At 43.3% G+C, this 18684-nt stretch overlaps 1 protein-coding gene across 1 annotated transcript in view; it reads left to right on the plus strand.

Annotated features, from left to right (window-relative positions):
* The window catches only part of DNAH14 (dynein axonemal heavy chain 14), a 490898-nt gene that overhangs the window by 272046 nt on the left and 200168 nt on the right, over positions 1-18684 (plus strand). The window contains exons 41-45 of the mRNA XM_050948398.1: positions 1192-1409; positions 2138-2390; positions 7461-7581; positions 8414-8643; positions 9974-10090. Coding sequence (XP_050804355.1) covers positions 1192-1409; positions 2138-2390; positions 7461-7581; positions 8414-8643; positions 9974-10090 — 939 coding nt within the window. The remainder of the gene's footprint in view (positions 1-1191; positions 1410-2137; positions 2391-7460; positions 7582-8413; positions 8644-9973; positions 10091-18684) is intronic.

Raw genomic sequence — 18684 nt, forward strand, 5'->3', positions numbered from 1 at the left:
TTTTGTTCAAAATAAGTTACCCTTTACACAATTCCTGAGAAATAGTTCTCCCATTAATTTGTTCTAACCCATAGCACTTCTTTAGAAGATTATGACATATATGTGGCTATTTCTAGCATTCTAAAGATATATCTCAAGCATATGGAGTACACAAACCAGTTGTGATCAGTTCATCTCAGTCTATCAAAAATGCCAAATCCTTAGAACCACAAAGTTGCTGCAAACAAGATGTTAAAATCCTGCATCAGTTCTCATGGTAGACGTCTGGGAAGCTATGCACAGGCATCCAGGAGCATTAGGGGAAAAAGTGTATGTCTCATCTGAGGAAGATTTGCAAAGTAAAGCCATGTAAAGTTAAAAAATTCTGTTGTATGACATGGCTGAGACATGTTCCAAGTTTAAAAAAGCAGGCACAAACCAGTTCCTCAGAGACAAAAGGCAAACTGACACCTCAACCAGGTGTCAAGAAAATCAAATGGACCATCACGTGGTTAAGTGGCCATTCTTTGGCAGGAGAAAGGGTCTGAGTGAGAAATTTACAGCTGGCAGTTCCCATCTCTTGAGACTTTCTGTCTCCTTATCCCCAAATGGAGATGATTCTCAAAGAGGAGGAAAAGGATAAAAATAAGGAAGAGAGGCCTCAAATAATCTCTCCCTCATCTCTACTCAAAGCATCAACAATACCTTAAGGACAGTGAAATTAACACTGAACTGAGGGAGGGGTCCTGGCTGAAAGGACTCCAGACAGTAAGATTGCTGGAGCATATGGTGAGAGAAATTTTTGCTTTGAATTCACTTAGCTTGTTGAGTTAGGTGTTAGTTGTGTTATACCTTTTACTTATTTGTAATCAATTCTGACTTTTATGCATCATTACTTGTAATCACTTAGAATCTATCTTTCTGTACTTAATCATTAATTAAACCTGTTAAATGTTTGCAGGTTTTGGATCCAGTAATCTTCTTTTACTGATTGACAGACGGTATGAGGCAAAGCTGAGTTTATTTCTCAAGCACTCTCAGATAATTATTGGAGTAACATGTTCCATTCTGTTAACTGTATTGCATTTCTACTACATGTAGTAAGACAAGCTTTTATAACATGTGAAGACTCTCGTCAGGTAGAAAATGCAACAGAAGAGCTTCTTTTTATGTGTGTGATAGTGTGACTATAAAATGAATGCTTATTTGTAGGTAAAACTATTACTGATTGGCAGTGGATAATCTTGGATGGACCAGTAGACACAGTTTGGATAGAAAACTTAAATACTGTGCTAGACGATACCAGAACAATGTGTCTTGCGAATAGTGAAAGAATCTGCTTGCCGTCAGGAATCAGAATGATATTTGAAACAGACAGTCTCTCTCAGGCCAGTCCTGCTACTATCAGTCGATGTGCAATGGTTTTTGTGGTAAGTCTGATAAGAATATTTTTGCCTTATTGATATATTTGACTTCATCTGCAAAAATGCCAACATAACAAACTGAGCGAATTAATGTTTAGTACATCATTGAACCACCAGATTTGTATTATCCTGTCAGTGATTTTAGAGGGAACAATACACATGCACCGAAGGCTGTGTATTTGTAGAGTATTATTTTAAGTAATAGCCTCAATTTTTGAGGTCACAATTTTCAGTCACGAATTTTGCACTCGCAGAGCTAGAGTGTGACTTTAGGCACAGCCGTGAGTAAAGGGCAGTGCATAAATTGCACCACCCCAGAAGTAGCACCAGCAGGCACTGTGACTCAGGGATACAGCTGTGAGTCACAAATTGCTCCCCTGCTTTCTTTTTGCTATGTAGTGGGGGAGTAATTTTGCTGCTGCTGTGTATGGGCAGCAAGTCTCTGCACCCTCAGTGTCAGTTTAGCTACAGTAGCCAGTTCATAGTGTGGTTGGAGCCAAGTCTCTGCGTGTCCCCTGTCCTTTCTGACCACTTGCTCTGGGATGGTGGGGGAGTAATGGGAATGCAATGATTATTAGTAGTTGGGGATCTGATTCCCTGTTTGTGTCCCATCTTACTCATTTTGAAGCCAGTGCAAAAATAACAAGCCCTCCAGCTTTATAGTCTGTATAGCACAAACACATTTCTCAAGATCTATTGTAAAGACTATACAACTCATTTGATTTAATTAACAGGACCCAAGTAATCTGGGATGGGAACCTTATGTAAAGACATGGCTGTTAAAAGCTTCCAGAATAATTACACAAAGTGGCTCAGAGTGTCTTGAACGTTTATTTGAAAAAAGTATAAAAAAAGGACTAAATTTTTTAGATAAACACAAGAAAATGCAGCCATTTCCCATGCAGCAGATGGGAATTATAATGAATCTCTGCAGAATCCTTGGTGCTTTTATTGATATAATGAGCAAAAATGGACTCTTCTGTCACAGTGAATAAATACATTTTAAAATTAATTTAAAATCATTTTTCCTTTCATAGGTGTTTGATTCTTTGATGTTGAGCATATAATTACCCATCTAATTAGTTTGTATTCACACACTTGTTTCTTCAAGACTGGGCAAAACTAAAATGACTCAGACACTTACATGTCTAGAGTTTAAAAAAATACTTTCCACTGTTTGCATTACTCTCTTAAACTGCTTGAAAACAACAGTTTTTCCACAAAAATTCCATTTATACCGCTTTTGAATCTTGTGCCTCCAGAATGAGTCATTCAGAAAAATCCCTTAGATTTTAAGCTTTTTGGCCCTCTGACATGCCTTCAGAATGGCTCTAGAGTGAGCCTATCTCCTCATCAAGACATTCTATGGCCTGGGTGATCTAATAAAAGAGGTCATCCTTGGACTACAGTCAAGACTTGCCATGTTTGGCCACATGGCCTCATGCATCCACATTACTCCATTTGCTAGGCTCCATCTCCATTGCCTACAGATCTGGCTTCAATCTATCTACTCACCAGAAAAAGACAACATCAGTGCCAAAGTAACAATTCTGACCAAGTTCTGGCCTCTCTTACCAAAGGATAAAGCCAGAGAAAGTTTGGGTGGGAATTTCTTTCCTCACAGCTACACCCAAGGTGATTAGCTTTACAGATTACTCCATTTTAGGTTAGGGAGCTCATATGGGCAAGCATCCTGCATATCAATCTACTGGAACTAAAAGAGGTCTGTTGGGCCTGCAATGCTTTCTTTCCACTCATCCAATCCTGACATATCCAGATAATATTGGCAACTTGATGACTGTCTTCTAAGTAAACAAACAGGGGAACAAGATACCTCCCTCTGCATATAGAGAGAGTCAATCTGTGGAATTGGTGCATCTGAAATCACATAACTGTTTCAGCAGTATGCCTACCAAATATGCAGAACTCCCTAGTAGACTGTCTCAGGAGACATTTTTCCTCAGACCATGAATCGGCGAGATTCACAATTCCATTCTCAATGGGGATTCCCTTCTATTACCCTGGACAGACCACCTCAGTTATGCCTGTTCTCCCAAGCCACTAGTATTACAAGTCCTCTGGAAAATCCATCGTGACAGGGCTTTGGGTCATCCTCGTCAAATCCAGCTAGCTGAGGCAGTTCTGGTTCTCAGACCACCTGAGGATTTCAACCTGCCTGCTCATCAACATCCAACCATTTCCGGATCTGCTAATGCAACATAACGGCACTATCATATATCCCAACCCAGGGCCACAACAACTCAAGGCCTGGCATTTGGATGGGCATCAGAGGTAGAGCACTTATGTTCCAGGGTGGTTCAATCCATTCTCAACCAGAGCAGGAAGAATTCTACCATGAGATGCTGTTCAGTCAAGTGGAAGTGTTTCTCCTTTTGGTCACCACACCAATTATCTCTAGAGTCCAGTGAGAACTCTGCTATTCTAGAATATCTATTCACCTTTAAGACATTGGGGGTGTCTGTCAGTTCCCCACAGGTTCATCTGTCAGTAATCAGTGCTTTTCATTCTCCTATCAAGGAACACACTATCTTCATTCATCCTAAGATGATGAGATTCTTGAAGGGACTTTTTAGATCCTTTCCACCAGTGGTGAAGTGCCACAACAACTTCATTCTTTTGATTCTCATCAAACCTCCTTTCAGATCATTAGCCACATGCTCTATGTCTCATCTCTCGATAAAAGTTGGCAGAAAGGTGATCTAGCTGGGAGCACTCATGGCAAATCCACTATTGATTGCCTTTCATAAAGAGAAGATCTTTCTTCACCTACATCCAAAATTCATCCCTAAAATAATTTCAGAGTTTCAAATGAGTCAAACCATCCTTTTACCAATATTTTTTTCCAGAACCATGTGCCTCTAATGAGGCAAGGACGCTTCACTCTCTAGATGTCTGATGAGCACTAGCCTTTTATCTACAGAGAACAAAAGCAACTAAAAAGACACCCAGCTTTTTTATTGCCATACCAGAGAACTCAAGAGGTCAGAGAGACTCTAAATGGATCTTGGGTTGCAACATTGTTTATTACCAATTAGCTCTTATTTCCTCCACAGAGGGGGTGAAGGGCCATTCCACCAGAGTGCAAGAAATCTCTATGGCATCACTGCAATACTTGCCTTTACTGGAAATAGGTATTGCAGCTGTCTGGAGCTCCTTATACACCTTTACAAGACATTACGCTTTGGTGGAGTCTTCTACTTCTGATATAACTATAGGGACAGCAATATTACAGACAGTCATTACATCTGCATCTTCTCATCCACCTCCTGTTTGACCACTGCTTACTAATTTCCCGCGTGTGGAATTCACATAGGGACAATCACTTGATGAAGAAATGAAGATTACTTACTTGTTACTACGGGAGGTTCTTTGAGATATGTGGTCCCTGTCTGTATTCCACTACTTGCTTTCCGTCCCCCCTGCTGCAGATCATAATTGGATTTGCAGTAGAAGAGGAACTGGAGAGGTGTTGGTCTGCACCGCCCTTTATACTCCGGTTCAGAGCATGAGAACAACTGTGCATGTGCAGACCAGCTGACATTGCTTACTAAAAATCTCTGGATTCAGGTGTATAGTGTGCATAAAAACCCATGTGTGGAATACAGATAGGGACCACGCATCTCGAAGACCCTCCAGTAGTAACAGGTAAGTAAGCATCCTTAATTTTGTCACTTAAGGCCTGATTCTACCACTTTTGCTCATGTTGAAAAGTATATTATTCTTGAAATAATTACACAGAAATCAGTGCAACTATTTATTTAGTGAAGTATTACTCAGAATGAGTACAGATGACAGAATTGGGACCCTATTTACACTTGCCTCTGTTTTAAAGTATTTTCTTTCCATACTTATTTCTAATAAGATGTAAATATTTCACATTGTTCTTTTTTATTTTGGTTTGGGTAAAGAGTTAAAATATAAATACTTTAAAAATTCTGTTTCAAGTAATACATATCAAAAACATATGTTGTATTTGAAATGATGTAGACTTCTTTTTTTGTTGTTCTTTTATTATCTTTTTGGAAACCAGAGATTAGGTTTTTATATTATTTCAATCATTTAATGAAATTCTAACAGATATGTAATTGGTAAATAATACAAGTTTGGTGCAACATACCGTATGTTGGATATTATAGTCCCTAGGAAATACAGAGCATAATATTAGTATATTTCATAGTTTCATAGTTTTTTAGAGTTTAAGGCCAGAAGAGATCATCTGATTATCTAATCTGACCTTCTGTATGTCACGGGCCACCATATTTCACTGAGACACCCCTCTATTAAGCCCAAAAACTTCAGTTTCCCAAGGAATGAAATACTTTGGTCTAGATAAACTGTTGTGTACCATACTCAAAGAACAAGGTGCCACCAATGTCTGAGGTGCCTGCAGTGGCAGGGATATGATTAGGTGAGATATGCTAAAATAATCCCAGCAGGCAAACCATGCCACATGCTACAGAGGAGGGTAGAGGAAACTCAAGACCCTTACCAATCTGACCTGGGAGAAAATTCCTTCCAAATCCCATATCTGGTGATCAGTATGCGCCTAAGCATTTGATGAAGACACACCAGAAAGCCATTTAGAAAGAGAATTAACTGTACCATTTCAGAACACTGCTCCACCTCATCCAGTGCCCTATCTTCTGCTGTGGCCAATCTCTGACGACTCAGAAGAAAGTAGGCACAGAATATATCAATTGTGCACTGTGGGTGGGGGGAATTTCTGCAGATTATTTTAATGCAGAACTGCAAGTATTATGAGCACATTAAGGGCAGTGCAGGCAATCCTGTTCTGCCCATAGCCCATGAAAGAAGAGAATGAACAGGCTGACTCATAACCTTACAGATTTCAAGACCAGAACGGACCCTATGACCATATGTCCTGAGCTCCTGCACATACACGTCATAGAATTCTCCCAGAAGCTGAAATAAAGCATATCTTTTAAAGCATATATTTAAAATATATCTATTTTCATTTTAAACGTTCCAAGTGATAGTGACTTCACCATCTTGCCTCACATGGCAAGTCTGTGTGTGGAGCTGGCACAGAGCCAGTGTCCTCCCTGTAGTTCTTTTGCAGTTATGCTACACTGGGGGCTATTTTTGGCCCTTACTGTCCTAAGTGAATTTTACTCATAAAGAAACCTATGTATGCTATGATTCAACTTTATTTGTCTTCAGTCTATGTTAATCCAAATGAACTCCTATCAGTCTGAGAAAAAAATAATTACAATTACACAACCAATTGTATGGTAAAGAAAAATCTGATACTAGTTAGTGCTATTCTAGTTAGCTAACACCACTAAAATTAAAATGGATAAAGTTCAACTACCACCTCTGATTTCCTAATGGCCTGACTGAGCACGGTATGTTGTCTATCTTCAGAATAACTCATGCCTAGCATTCTTGATTCTGACTTATGAGCTCAGTCATCCCTCAATATTTTAACCACCTGCTTTCCTACAGAGGAACAACCAGCTCCACAGTTCCTGGTTGTAGTGCTTCCTAAGAGCAGAAGTAATTAAGTAGATTAGCTTCTTGTCACCCATTCTCCATGTCTTCTGATTCTCCATCTTATCTGTCCTTTCCACAAAGGGCAGCATATTCTATAGGAGTTAGTAGTAACCTAGCAGTGCATTCAGACTTATAGGTACAGAGGAAGAACAGAAAGCTGAAAGATTTCATGTGTAGAATGTCGTTTATGTTTTTTGTGTACATCAGTTAGGTAGAACAATTTTTTTCTATTCCTGTGTTGGTAGAAGCAAAAAAGGACCTTTCACTGCAGTCAGTCATTTGAATTATTTTCTAGAGTAAATTATGATCAAGTCATAAAAAATTCTTTGGTAAAACATAGTTCCAGTGTCAATCCAACATCTTCAAACCAGTTGCCTTTTGACATTCCATAATTACATTAATGCAAATGAGAAGATTCAAAGTTGCCTAGCAAACTAAAATTAGTACAACTGTAGTTTGTGTAATCTTATAAACTTATTTCTTACATATGTCAAATGATGTCTTCTGGCTTTTTTTTTTTAGGTGTTGAACATCAGCACTCTGTTGTAGGTACTTCAAAAGTGTCCCAGACCCAGTATCTCAGCTCTCAAATAACAGTTGAAGCCAAAGCACTAACTGCAAAGGCCTCAGTAGAAAAGAAAAGGTCAGCCAATGGATTTAGATTTGTTAACAAAGAGCCATTATTCTTTCGAGAAAAGACAAACCCCTTGATAAACAGCACAGTAATTCAAATTGGATTATTAGGAGTTGGCAAATAACATTACTTTTCCTTGCATCTTAAAGAACAGGCTACCACAAGGTTCTGTGTTGGCCCTAACTTTATTTAATGTCTGCATGTCAAATCTTTTCCAAACTACAACTTCAAAGTGTGTATATAGTAGTGATATCTGCCTGGCTGCACAAACTGAGATGTTGGATGAAACTAACTAGATGATTGTTTACAGTTTTCTTTAATTCAAGAATTTAGAGAATGATCTGAACTTTTACCTGAGCCCCAATAGGAACAGTCTCTTGTGCATTCCTCCAGAATAATTATTTCGTTCACAACGTGTGATCGTGTTCTGTGTCCCTCAACCCATTCATGACCACTGGCCAAACTACCGTATCTTGGAATTATGTTAGACCACAGTCTCACACTGAAACAGCACCTCACAATGTATTAGAAAAAGTGGAGTAATACTCTCAACATATCATGCCTTACTGGGGCTTTTTGAGAACCCTTGGCAGCAGTACTACAGAATTATTTACTGTCTGGTACTCAACATCTGTGTAATATGTTGCACGCCACTTGGCTATTAGTAACCATGCACGTCAGTTGAAAATGTCACCCTACCAGTCCTTATGATTATAAACCTACTTGGTGCATAATAACAATTTATAACATGTAAGTTAATTATGTGCAATGAAGCAGTTGACTATAATAGTAATAGCCTGTTGTAATATTAGTGAACTTACTTCTTTCTCATTGATTCCAGGGAAGATCAGAAATGGTTTTTGGAAAAGTATCCTGACAAACTGCCATCATTGTTAGAGAAACTCTATGTCTTTGCATTTACTTGGGCAGTTGGAGGAGTTTTAAGACGAGAGACTGATTATGAGGAAGAGTCTCTGATTGGCATAAATACCAAAGATGAGTCTCTTGTAACTGTAACACGTGGTTTCAGTAACTTTGTTCGTGATATATTTGAAGGAGAATCACCTATTGGTAAGTTTTGCTATATATAGTATACTACATACCATTCATTAATTTTATGGTGTTTCTATTATAATTAGTTTGAAGGTTTCCATCTTTTCGAACCAAATCTTATAAATAAAAAATGTTCATGTTTGGACTTAAAAGCCACATATTATATATATAGTTTTGTACACTTTTTAAAATATTTAGTACTAAAAAACTAAAGAAGATCAAACTAGCTGAATAATTATCTCTGTTTTCAAAGTCCCAGATTTTCTCCCGGAAATAATTTGTGCAATTATCATATTCAAACAAAGTCAGAGTCATTAATAATACTGTGATTGGGAGAGGTGAAGTTGTCTGGGTAGGCCAGCCATGATTTTCACTTTGGCTAATTGCTGAAAAACTGTTCACAAAGCAGCAGAAAATACATGTAGTTTCAGAGTTGCTAGTCAGTTTAAATTTAGAAGGCTCATTCATGTAGAGTATGTCTACACTGTAAAGAAACACTGGTGGCAGGGTATATATACGCTGCAATTAGACCCCCATGGCTGGCCTGTGCTAGCTGGCTTAGGCTCGTGCTAAGAGGCTGTTTAATGGTGGTGTAAACATTTGGGCTCAGGCTGCAGCCGAAGTTGTGGGACCCTGCCATCTTGCAGAGTCCTAGAGCCTGGGCTGCAGCCCAAGCCCAAATGTCTACACCATAACTAAATAGCACCTTGGCCTGAGCCCTGTGAGCATGAATCAGCTGGCATGGGCCAGCCACGGTTTTGTAATTATAGTGTAAACATACCATCAGTGCCCTAGTCTGGTGCCTTTGGTTTGCAAGACTTGCACTATGGGGCTAAAAATAGCAGTGTAAACATTCCCACTTGGGCTGAAGCCCAGGCTCTGAGACCCACCTCCCTTGCCAGATTTCAGAGCTCGGGCTTCAGCCTGAGCAAGCACGTCTACACTGCTATTTTAGTCTCATAGCATGAGCCCAAGACAGTTGACAAGGCTCCGAGACTCACTGCCATGGGTTTTTTTTCAGTGTGGCATACCCTTAGAGATAAACAAAATGTATTTTTGACCTTGCAATGAGTGGTAAGAAGGAGAGATGGTTAAAGTGTTTTTTTTTAAATCTAGAAATATATGTACACATATTTCATTTCTTTGAGAAATAAGCTATATTGACTACTGTTCAGTTGTTTAGCTTTACATCATCACACTTAGAGACAGTTGAACAATATGAAATCTCTAATTTTTCTGGGCAGATCCTCAGCTGGTGTAAATTGTCGTAACTCTTTGACATCAAATTCTAATGTGCACCAGCTAAGGATTTGTCACTCTGCTTCAATATTTGTTTCCAACTTCACAGGCATTCAGTTCCCAGCTGGAGACAGGGTTATCTTTGAGTATTTTGTGGATTTACAAACAGGTGATTTTGCACCATGGACAGACTTAGTTCCTACCACTCAGTTTCTAATTCAACAAGGTAAGATTCCTCAGTGAAAATCTTTAGTACTGTGTGTCTTCTTTATTATGTCTGGGAGGATCTTTTTTCCCTTTAAATATAGTGCTTACAAAAATGAAAGATTCACACCACTGTTTTATCCTCAGAACAAATACAGTATTGTTAGTGATTGTGTAAACTGTCCCCTGGGTGTTCATCGAGCATACCTCAAATTTGACTTGGAGACACCACCTGCATGGATAAGAGGATAGTTCAGTTTTTTGTAATCATCCATTTCTTAGTGTCTGTGCTGAGACAGCCAGCAACATTCTCCTTCAAGTTATAGTCCCTGTATGTATTCACTCGAGGTACACATGAGCTTCACATGCCTGAGACCTGAAGATTGTTCACTAGCAGAGTCCTTTGGTCTGCGTCTGTGCCCTTCTTCTCCTCATGTTCCAAACCAAGGCTATAAGGAGTGGTACAGACCAACGACCTCTCTATTTCCTTTCTATCGCCTGTGGTCTGAGGCAGAGCTTGTCTAGTATCTACAGCTTTAGCTAACATTCTTTATTTTAGTGTGAGCAGTTGTAAATAGTTTGGCCTGCTCTTCTGTAAAAGTGTATTCTAGGGTTAGGATAGGTCAAAGATCCAGAGGTCTGGGATATCCCTCCCCTCTTTCTCACTCCTCTGTGCAGAGTACATAATATACCCAAGACCCCAGGATTCAAGATTTGTGTGATCTGCCCCCAGATCTTCCTGGTCAGCGACAACCACTTGATTGTATTGCCTTGGGAAAGCTCACATCCCCTCTATGTATAATATCTGCTGCTCTTTCCCTCACTGAATCCATAAATCCCGTAATTTCAGACTTAGAAGATTCCTGATGGATTTCTCAATGAGACCTTGATCCAATCCAAAAGACCCCTTCTATATATCAGGAAGAAGTGTCAAGAAGTGCCCCTTCGAGCACGATTGTCTCCAGCTCCAGAACTGCTGAGAGCAAAGTGAAGGACTTTAGCAAACAAAGCAAACATGAATAGGGTACGGATAAATTCTCTCATAAGTATAAATGTGAGAAATCCCTCTCTAAGTCCTCATCTAAGAAAAGGACTTCTTCCCAACCCCTTCTGACTCAGGTAATACTCTGTGCCCTGCTACATGTCTGTCAAGCACTCACAAGGAGCCAAGGGACCAGTTTCACAGTGCTGAGAACCAAAAATGCCCTGTGAATGTCAGCTGCTGAAGGAGTGAAACCATTCTCAGTACCAGTAAGGGAAAGGAGCAAGTGGATGCCTCCTCCACCAATGGTACCAACTTGTATGGAGGAGGAGTTGTTGATACCAAGAACTGCCACTCACTCAAAACTGGCACTGCCAAGGGTTTGTCTTGTTTTTCCCCCAGCAATAAAGGTCACATACACTATCCCAGAGTACCCTACAGTCTCTGCAGACTCAGAGTTGCCAGTACTGTAAGATCTGGTCCTTGCCTACACTACTGGTCCATCATTCACTGGTGCCATCTACCAGCTGAGCCATAGTAAGACCACCACCAGTACTGATGGTCCTGCCGGTCCACGTGAGAATTTGTACTCCTCTAATGAATCTGGGGTCAGTGGGAGAGCTTCACGGGTCTTATCAAGGTGGGAAGTTGGCCCCAACAGAGGCTCTAAGATTTAATGGGCACCTTCCCACTCCCACAGGAGAGACTACCCAGTTCCTCAGAGGGACTATTACCTCCCACCATTACCTCTGTGATCCCTCTCAATGGGGTCCTTATAGGAGACATCTTGAATACAGAAGAAGAGTCAAGGCATCTATCCACATATAGGGAAGAATCCCAACCCGCTCAGGAACACTCCAAGGAAGAGAGACAATCTGACCGCGGGGTTATCATCATCCTCAGCAGCTATGTAGGTCTCATCAGCTTCACTGTCACCAGCAGACACCTATAGACAATGCCAGGATCTTCTAAGAAAAATCACTCTAGATCCTCATGGAAGAAATACAGGAGATTGTAAATTACTGGATATCCTCCAGAGCTTGGGTCATAGTAAAGTGGCATTGCCAATCTGTGAGGCTATCTTAGAACCAGCCAAAGTGGTCTGGCATACTCCAGCCAACTATTCTTCCACTCTATAAAGAATGGAGAAGAAGTATTTTATACTGTCTAAAGGGGCATAATACTGTTTCTCACACCCTGCTCCAGACTCTTTAGTGGTGCAGCCTGTCACCCAAAAGGAACAAGCAACACCAACACAGATCTTCACTCACAGATAGGGAGACAAACATCTAGACCTCTTTAGGGAAAATAACTTCCTTTCTCACACTTTACAGTTCTGCACAGTAATCTACTGGGATTTAATGGCAAAGTATGCTTTTATTAATTATAATAAGGTCTCTAAATTCATCAACTAGCTACCTCTAAAACACAAACTTCAGTTTCAAATAGTCATTGAACAGAGTATACTGATAGCCAAGTGACTGGCAGTCCTTGGTATCAACAACTCCTCCTCCATACATGTTGGTACCATTGGTCATCCACTTATTTATCTTCTGTCAGAAGCCCCATGCATCCAGAGAGGACAGAAATCTCTACTTTCTGGAATATCTGTTGAGCCTTGGCTTTCTACCTACAGAAGGGCAGTAATGCTTTAATACCTTTAAAAATCTGTGCCTTACTGTTCAAATCAGATGCTCTGTTTGGTAGGGCAGTGCTTGAATCTATATCTAATTAGGACAGCATCCCATCACCCATTGATGGGGTACTACTTGCCAAACTAGCCAAAGAGAGGGAATATGCAGAGGGCACTCAAAAAGAAGTGAGGACTTCTTACCTGTGATGAGTTTTTCAGGGTTGACTGCATAGACACACTCCCCGCCCAGCTTTCTCTCTTCCTCAGAGTCCTAATAAAAGTGGAAGAAACTCAGGCAATAGCAGGTGCCATGCCCCCTTTTATAGCTTTATCCTCAGAACATTCAGGAACTCTAAAGGGAGGAGCAGGAGGAGGCACATGAGCACTCCAATGACGTTGCTGTGAGAAGTTCTAATCATCTAGGCTGCCCCTGAAGAGTATGAATATGCAGAGTCTGTCTCAAAAAACTGGTTACAAATAACTTCTATTTCTCTTGACCCTCTGAGACAGCTGTTCTCCTGTGGAGCAACACAACCTACAATATCCCAGGGACATTCTTTAGTTTTATAGATAAGGTGTTTTTCTTATGTGAAAGTGCTTGGCTGTTGAATGACCCATCAAAGGAGATGAGACTAGTTCAACCCAGACCATTTTCAGAGTGTGCTGCAAAACTTCTGCAATAACTCAGACAATGACTATGAACTGTAAGTGCAACAAAAAACAAACCCAAACAAAAAACATAGTAAGCAAAGACTTCCAAACATGGGGAAATCAAATAACAGAATACTATGGACATCTCATATAAGGAATTGAAATATGCAATGATAAGGACCATATAAATATTTTAGATTCTAAGCCACACAAGTACCCAATCCTGCAAGCACTTGCACATGAATAACTTATACATGTGAATAGATTCTCTTAGTTTAAAGGGACTTGTTTTTAAAGCAATATGTTCTTACAAAAAAAACTCTGAATTTTGTATTTTTACTTCTTTGTTTATAAAACAGATGTATTATTTTTCTTGTAATATCTCTTTTTTGTGAGAAAATATGAAGCATTAATTCCAATGAAGTTTTTATCTGTCTGTCTATCTGTAGTATATCGTAGCAGATGGATAGGTCAAAGTAATATAATTAAGTAAAATGTGCTAATAATGTCAGTGACTACTGGTGTTTCAAAACTGTTTCACTTCTGCTTGTAAGGTTTCTGCTGTGAATAATACTACAATTTTATACGCTTTTTAGCAGAGATTAATTGTGCATTGTGACAAAATATCCTGTCATGCATTTCATAGCTCTCCAGGTACAATTATAATTTATTTATTTTTATAGTGTCTACAAATATTCAGAGAGCTATAGTAAGTCATGGTCTCCACTCTGATCTTTGTGTACCGAGATCATCATTGTGGTATCTCAGATCAGAATTTCTGATTCTGCTCCTACTTCCACTTGCATGGAACCTGTAGACCAGCTTCCCCAACATGGTGACATGATTACCAGTATTGATATTGTTTAAGATCAGACACACTGACATCCAGAGTAAGGTATTTCTTTCAAAGGCTAATTCATAGCAAGACACCAAATGGCCAGTCAAGCAGAGAATTAAAAGAATATGAGGTGCATTCTCTTGTCACTTACATGTATCCTTGAACAGCTAGGCCAACTACATTTTCTTCAAGTGCTTGCTCATATCGATTCCAATTAGGTGTGTGTGCGCCGTGTGCACGCTCATTGGAAGATTTTTACCCTAGCAACACTCAGTGGGTCGGCTGGGCACCCCCTGGAGTGATGCCGCTATGGCTCTGGATATATACCCCTGCCGACCCAACGGCCCTTCAGTTCCTTCTTACTGCCCGTGTCGGTCGTTGGAACAGTGGAGCGCAGCTTAGCTGATCTCCACCTCCCTAGCTACTCGCAGTTCTTTTATTAATTCTTGTGTATATAGTTGTAAATTCTATAGTTATAGTTAGTTTTATTCATTCTTTGTTATAGTTAGTGAATATAGTTGACAGGGGTTCGGAGATTAGCCCTTTCCCTGCACCTGGTACCAGGCCCCATGCCTGGTTCACCAGGCTTCAAACTGTGCTCGACCTACCACAGGCCAATGCCAGTGGGAGATCCCCAAGACTCTTGCCTTAAGTGCCTCAGGAAATCCCACCTCTCAGATAAGTGCCGGATCTGTAAGACCTTTAAGCCCAGGACGAAGAAGGAGTGGGACATTTGTCTGAAACAGCTTCTGATGGAGGCAGCTCTTACTCCTCCACCCTCGGCACCGAGCGCTGGTCAGTCCATATCAAGCAGAAGCGTCTCTTCGGCACCGGATCGAGCCGGTACCGCTAAGGCCCCTCGGCACCGACCGTCGCTGGCACTGTCGTTTGCTCAACACCGTTCCCTCTCTCTGCGGGTTAAGAAGCATAAGACTACTGCGGCTTCCGTGCCACCTGCACCGCAGTTGGACCGCCGCGGCACCAACTCCTGCCATGGCACCGACACCTGCCGCGTCACCAACAGCTTCGGCATCGTCGATTCCAGTCCCGCAAGGGCCGTCGAGTCTGGCACTTGAAAGCCTCCCGGTGCACGCCGTGGTTGAGCTCACAGTTCCCTCTACGCCGGAGACCTTCTCTACGGCGAGGGAGCTGATCGCCCTGACGGAGTCCATGCTGCTTCTACCCCCGGCACCACCGGTGAGGGTCATTCAATCAATAGGCAAGCCTGCCCTGCTGAGGCCACCCTCTGTTGGCACCGTCGAGAGGCACCGATCATGATCACGGTCCCACCAGCGCTCTCGGTCCTGTCGCCGATCCCGGTCCCGACACCACTCGCAGTCCCGGCACCGCTTTCCATCTCGGTACCGGTCGCACTCGTGGCACCTCTCAGCGTCCCATTCACCAATCCAGCTCCCGGTACCGTTTCCGGCACCATGCCTTTCGCAGCCACTCTAGACATCGAGCCTCCAGATCCTGTTCGACCTCCCAGCACCGCTCCAGTCGCAGGTCCCGGTCTTGTTCCCAGTACCGGTATGGCAACCAGTATCGCTCTCTGGTGCCACACAGAGAAAGATCATTGAGAGATCGAGACCCTTCCCAGGGGGTTTCAGCGCCTCCTTGGCCATCTCATCACACATCTGTGTCTTCTCACACGGACAGTGCTTCCTATGCACAGGACCATGACTCAGATGTGCCCAGCCATGTCTTTCAGGAGACCCAGACCCAGGAACAGGGACCCCTCAGTGATCATTCTGGACACCTTGGGCATACCATCAAGCCCAAGGTGCACCTCCAATGCCATCCCACTCCGCATCATCGGAACATCAGGTGCCGGAGGCAACAGTCAGCCGCCCCTTCCCGCGGGGACAGAGGAGGCTCTCGTTCACCCGGCAGTGTCTGAAATTCCACCCGAGACTGAAGTTGCTCAAGAACAGGAGCCCACGCAGGACCCTCTTGTCCCTGACCTTTCCTCTTCCTCCTCTCCAGATAAAGCGGTGGCAGGGACATCCTCCTCGGGTCCTCCTCCAGTTGACCTGCGGGCACATCAGGACCTCCTGAGGCAGGTGGCCCTGAATATGAATCTTCAGGTGGAGGAGGTCCCGGAGATAGAGGACCCGGTGGTGGATATCCTGTCAGCTGACACCCCCACAAGAGTGGCCTTGCCATTTATCCGTACAATACAAGCAAACACCGATACCAATCTCCAGCATCTATTACGCCCACGGCCAGGGGAGTTGAGCAGAAATACATGGTACCCTCTAAGGGGTATGAGTACCTGGACGTGCACCCTCCTTCCTGCTCTCTTGTCGTACAGTCAGTCAATGAAAGGGAACGCCATGGCCAGCAAGCTCCTGCTCCAAAATCAAAGGAGGCTGGGCACATGGACTTATTGGGCCGCAAGGTATACTCTACTGGGGGCCTCCAACTCAGGGTGGCAAACCAGCAAGCCCTGCTCAGCTGGTACAATTATAACACCTAGATGGCGGTGGAGAAGTTCAAGGAGTTCATTCCCCAAGACTCCCGCCCAGAGTTTGCTGCCCTTTTGGAGGAAGGGAAGAAAGTGGCGAGAACTTCTCTCCAGGCCTCCCTGGACGCAACTGACTCCGCAGCCAGGACCCTGGCTTCAGGTGTCGCCATGAGGCAGATATCATGGCTTCAGGTCTCAGGCCTTCCGCCTGAGTTACAAACTACCATACAGGACCTGCCCTTTGACGGTCAAGGCCTATTCTCTGAAAAGACTGACCCCAGGCTGCAGAACCTTAAGGACAACAGGGTCATCATGCGCTCCCTCGGGATGCACACCCCGGTGACTCAGCGCAGGTCCTTCCGTCCCCGGCCTCACAGCCCTTATACCCCGCCTAGACCTAGACAGGACTTCGGCAGAGGACGCGGCTGAGGCAATCGTAGACGGTGGTCTGGACCCCAAGGGGGCCAGAATCAAGGTCCCTCCAAACCACCTACGGGGCCAAAGCTAAACTTTTGAAGGTGCCCCCAAGGATGGCATACCAGTTCCTTTCCAGGATCCTTTACCTCCCTTTTCCAACCACCTCTCCTTTTTCCTCCCTGCGTGGTCCCAGCTAACTTCAGATCGTTGGGTCCTACGCACGGTGGAACTTGAGTACCACCTCCAGTTTATTTCACCCCCTCCCTTCCACCCCTCACCCTCGTCACTCTTCAGGGACCCCTCTCATGAGCAATTCCTCTTACCAGAGGTGTGCACACTCCTTACCATGGGAGCCATAGAAGAAGTACCAGAAGACGAAAGGGGGAAGGGGTTCTACTCCCGCTATTTCCTAATCCCCAAGGCGAAGGGAGGTCTCAGACCTATCCTAGACCTGCAAGAACTCAACAAGTTCATGATAAAGTTGAAGTTCCGCATGGTATCCCTGGGGAACATCATCCCATCCTTGGATCCCGGAGACTGGTCTGCCGCTCTCGACATGAAGGACACATATTTTCACATCGCCATTTATCCTCCACACAGGCGGTACCTCCGATTTGTAGCCAACTGTCAGCATTTCCAGTTTACGGTCCTACCATTTGGCATCTCCACAGCACCGAGAGTATTCACAAAGTGCATGGCTGTAGTCACCGCCTCCCTCCGCCACCACCGGATACACGTTTTTCCATATCTCGACAATTGGCTCATCAGAGGGACCTCCAAGACACAAGTCACCCATCATGTAGGCATTGTCAAGGACCTATTCATACGTCTAGGCCTGATGATCAATACAGAGAAATCCACTCTGGTTCCAACACAGAGGATAGACTTCATTGGGGCCATCCTGGACTCCAGTCTTGCCAGAGCCTGCTTAACCGACTCAGTTTCAGATGATGGTAACAATTATCCAAAGCCTACAAAACTTCCCAACGACTTCGGCTCGCACTTGTCTTGGTCTATTGGGTCACATGGCTGCCTGCATGTCCATGACCAAATACACCAGGTTACGCCTCCATCCCCTCTAATCTTGGCTCAACTCGGTATACCACTCGGGCAGAGACGCCATAGACATGATAGTCACCAATCCCCCGAGCATCGTAGGCTCCCTCGACTGGTGTGTGCAGGGATGCCATTCCACCCACCCCAGCCTTCCATGGCCCTGACGACGGACGCCTCATCTCTCGGCTGGGGTGCGCACCTTGGACATCTTCGCACTCAAGGCCTTTGATCATCTCAGGAGCTGGCCTTGCACATCAATGTCCGAGAGCTGAGAGCAGTCCGCCTTGCGTGCCAGGCATTTCAACAGCACTTACAAGGCCGCTGTGTCTCAGTGTTCACAGACAACACAACAGCCATGTATTACATAAACAAGCAAAGAGGGGCACGGTCCTTCCCCCTTTGTCAGGAAGCCATCCAGCTTTGAGACTTCTGTATAGCCCACTCCATAGACCTAGTAGCGTCTTTTCTCCCAGGCATTCGGAACACTCTGGCGGATCAACTCAGCAGATCCTTCCTGTCTCACGAGTGGTCAATTCATCCGGACATTATTCATTCCGTTTTCTGTAAGTGGG

Source organism: Gopherus flavomarginatus, chromosome 4, assembly GCF_025201925.1.
Source record: "Gopherus flavomarginatus isolate rGopFla2 chromosome 4, rGopFla2.mat.asm, whole genome shotgun sequence".
NCBI classification, from domain to species: Eukaryota; Metazoa; Chordata; order Testudines; family Testudinidae; genus Gopherus; species Gopherus flavomarginatus.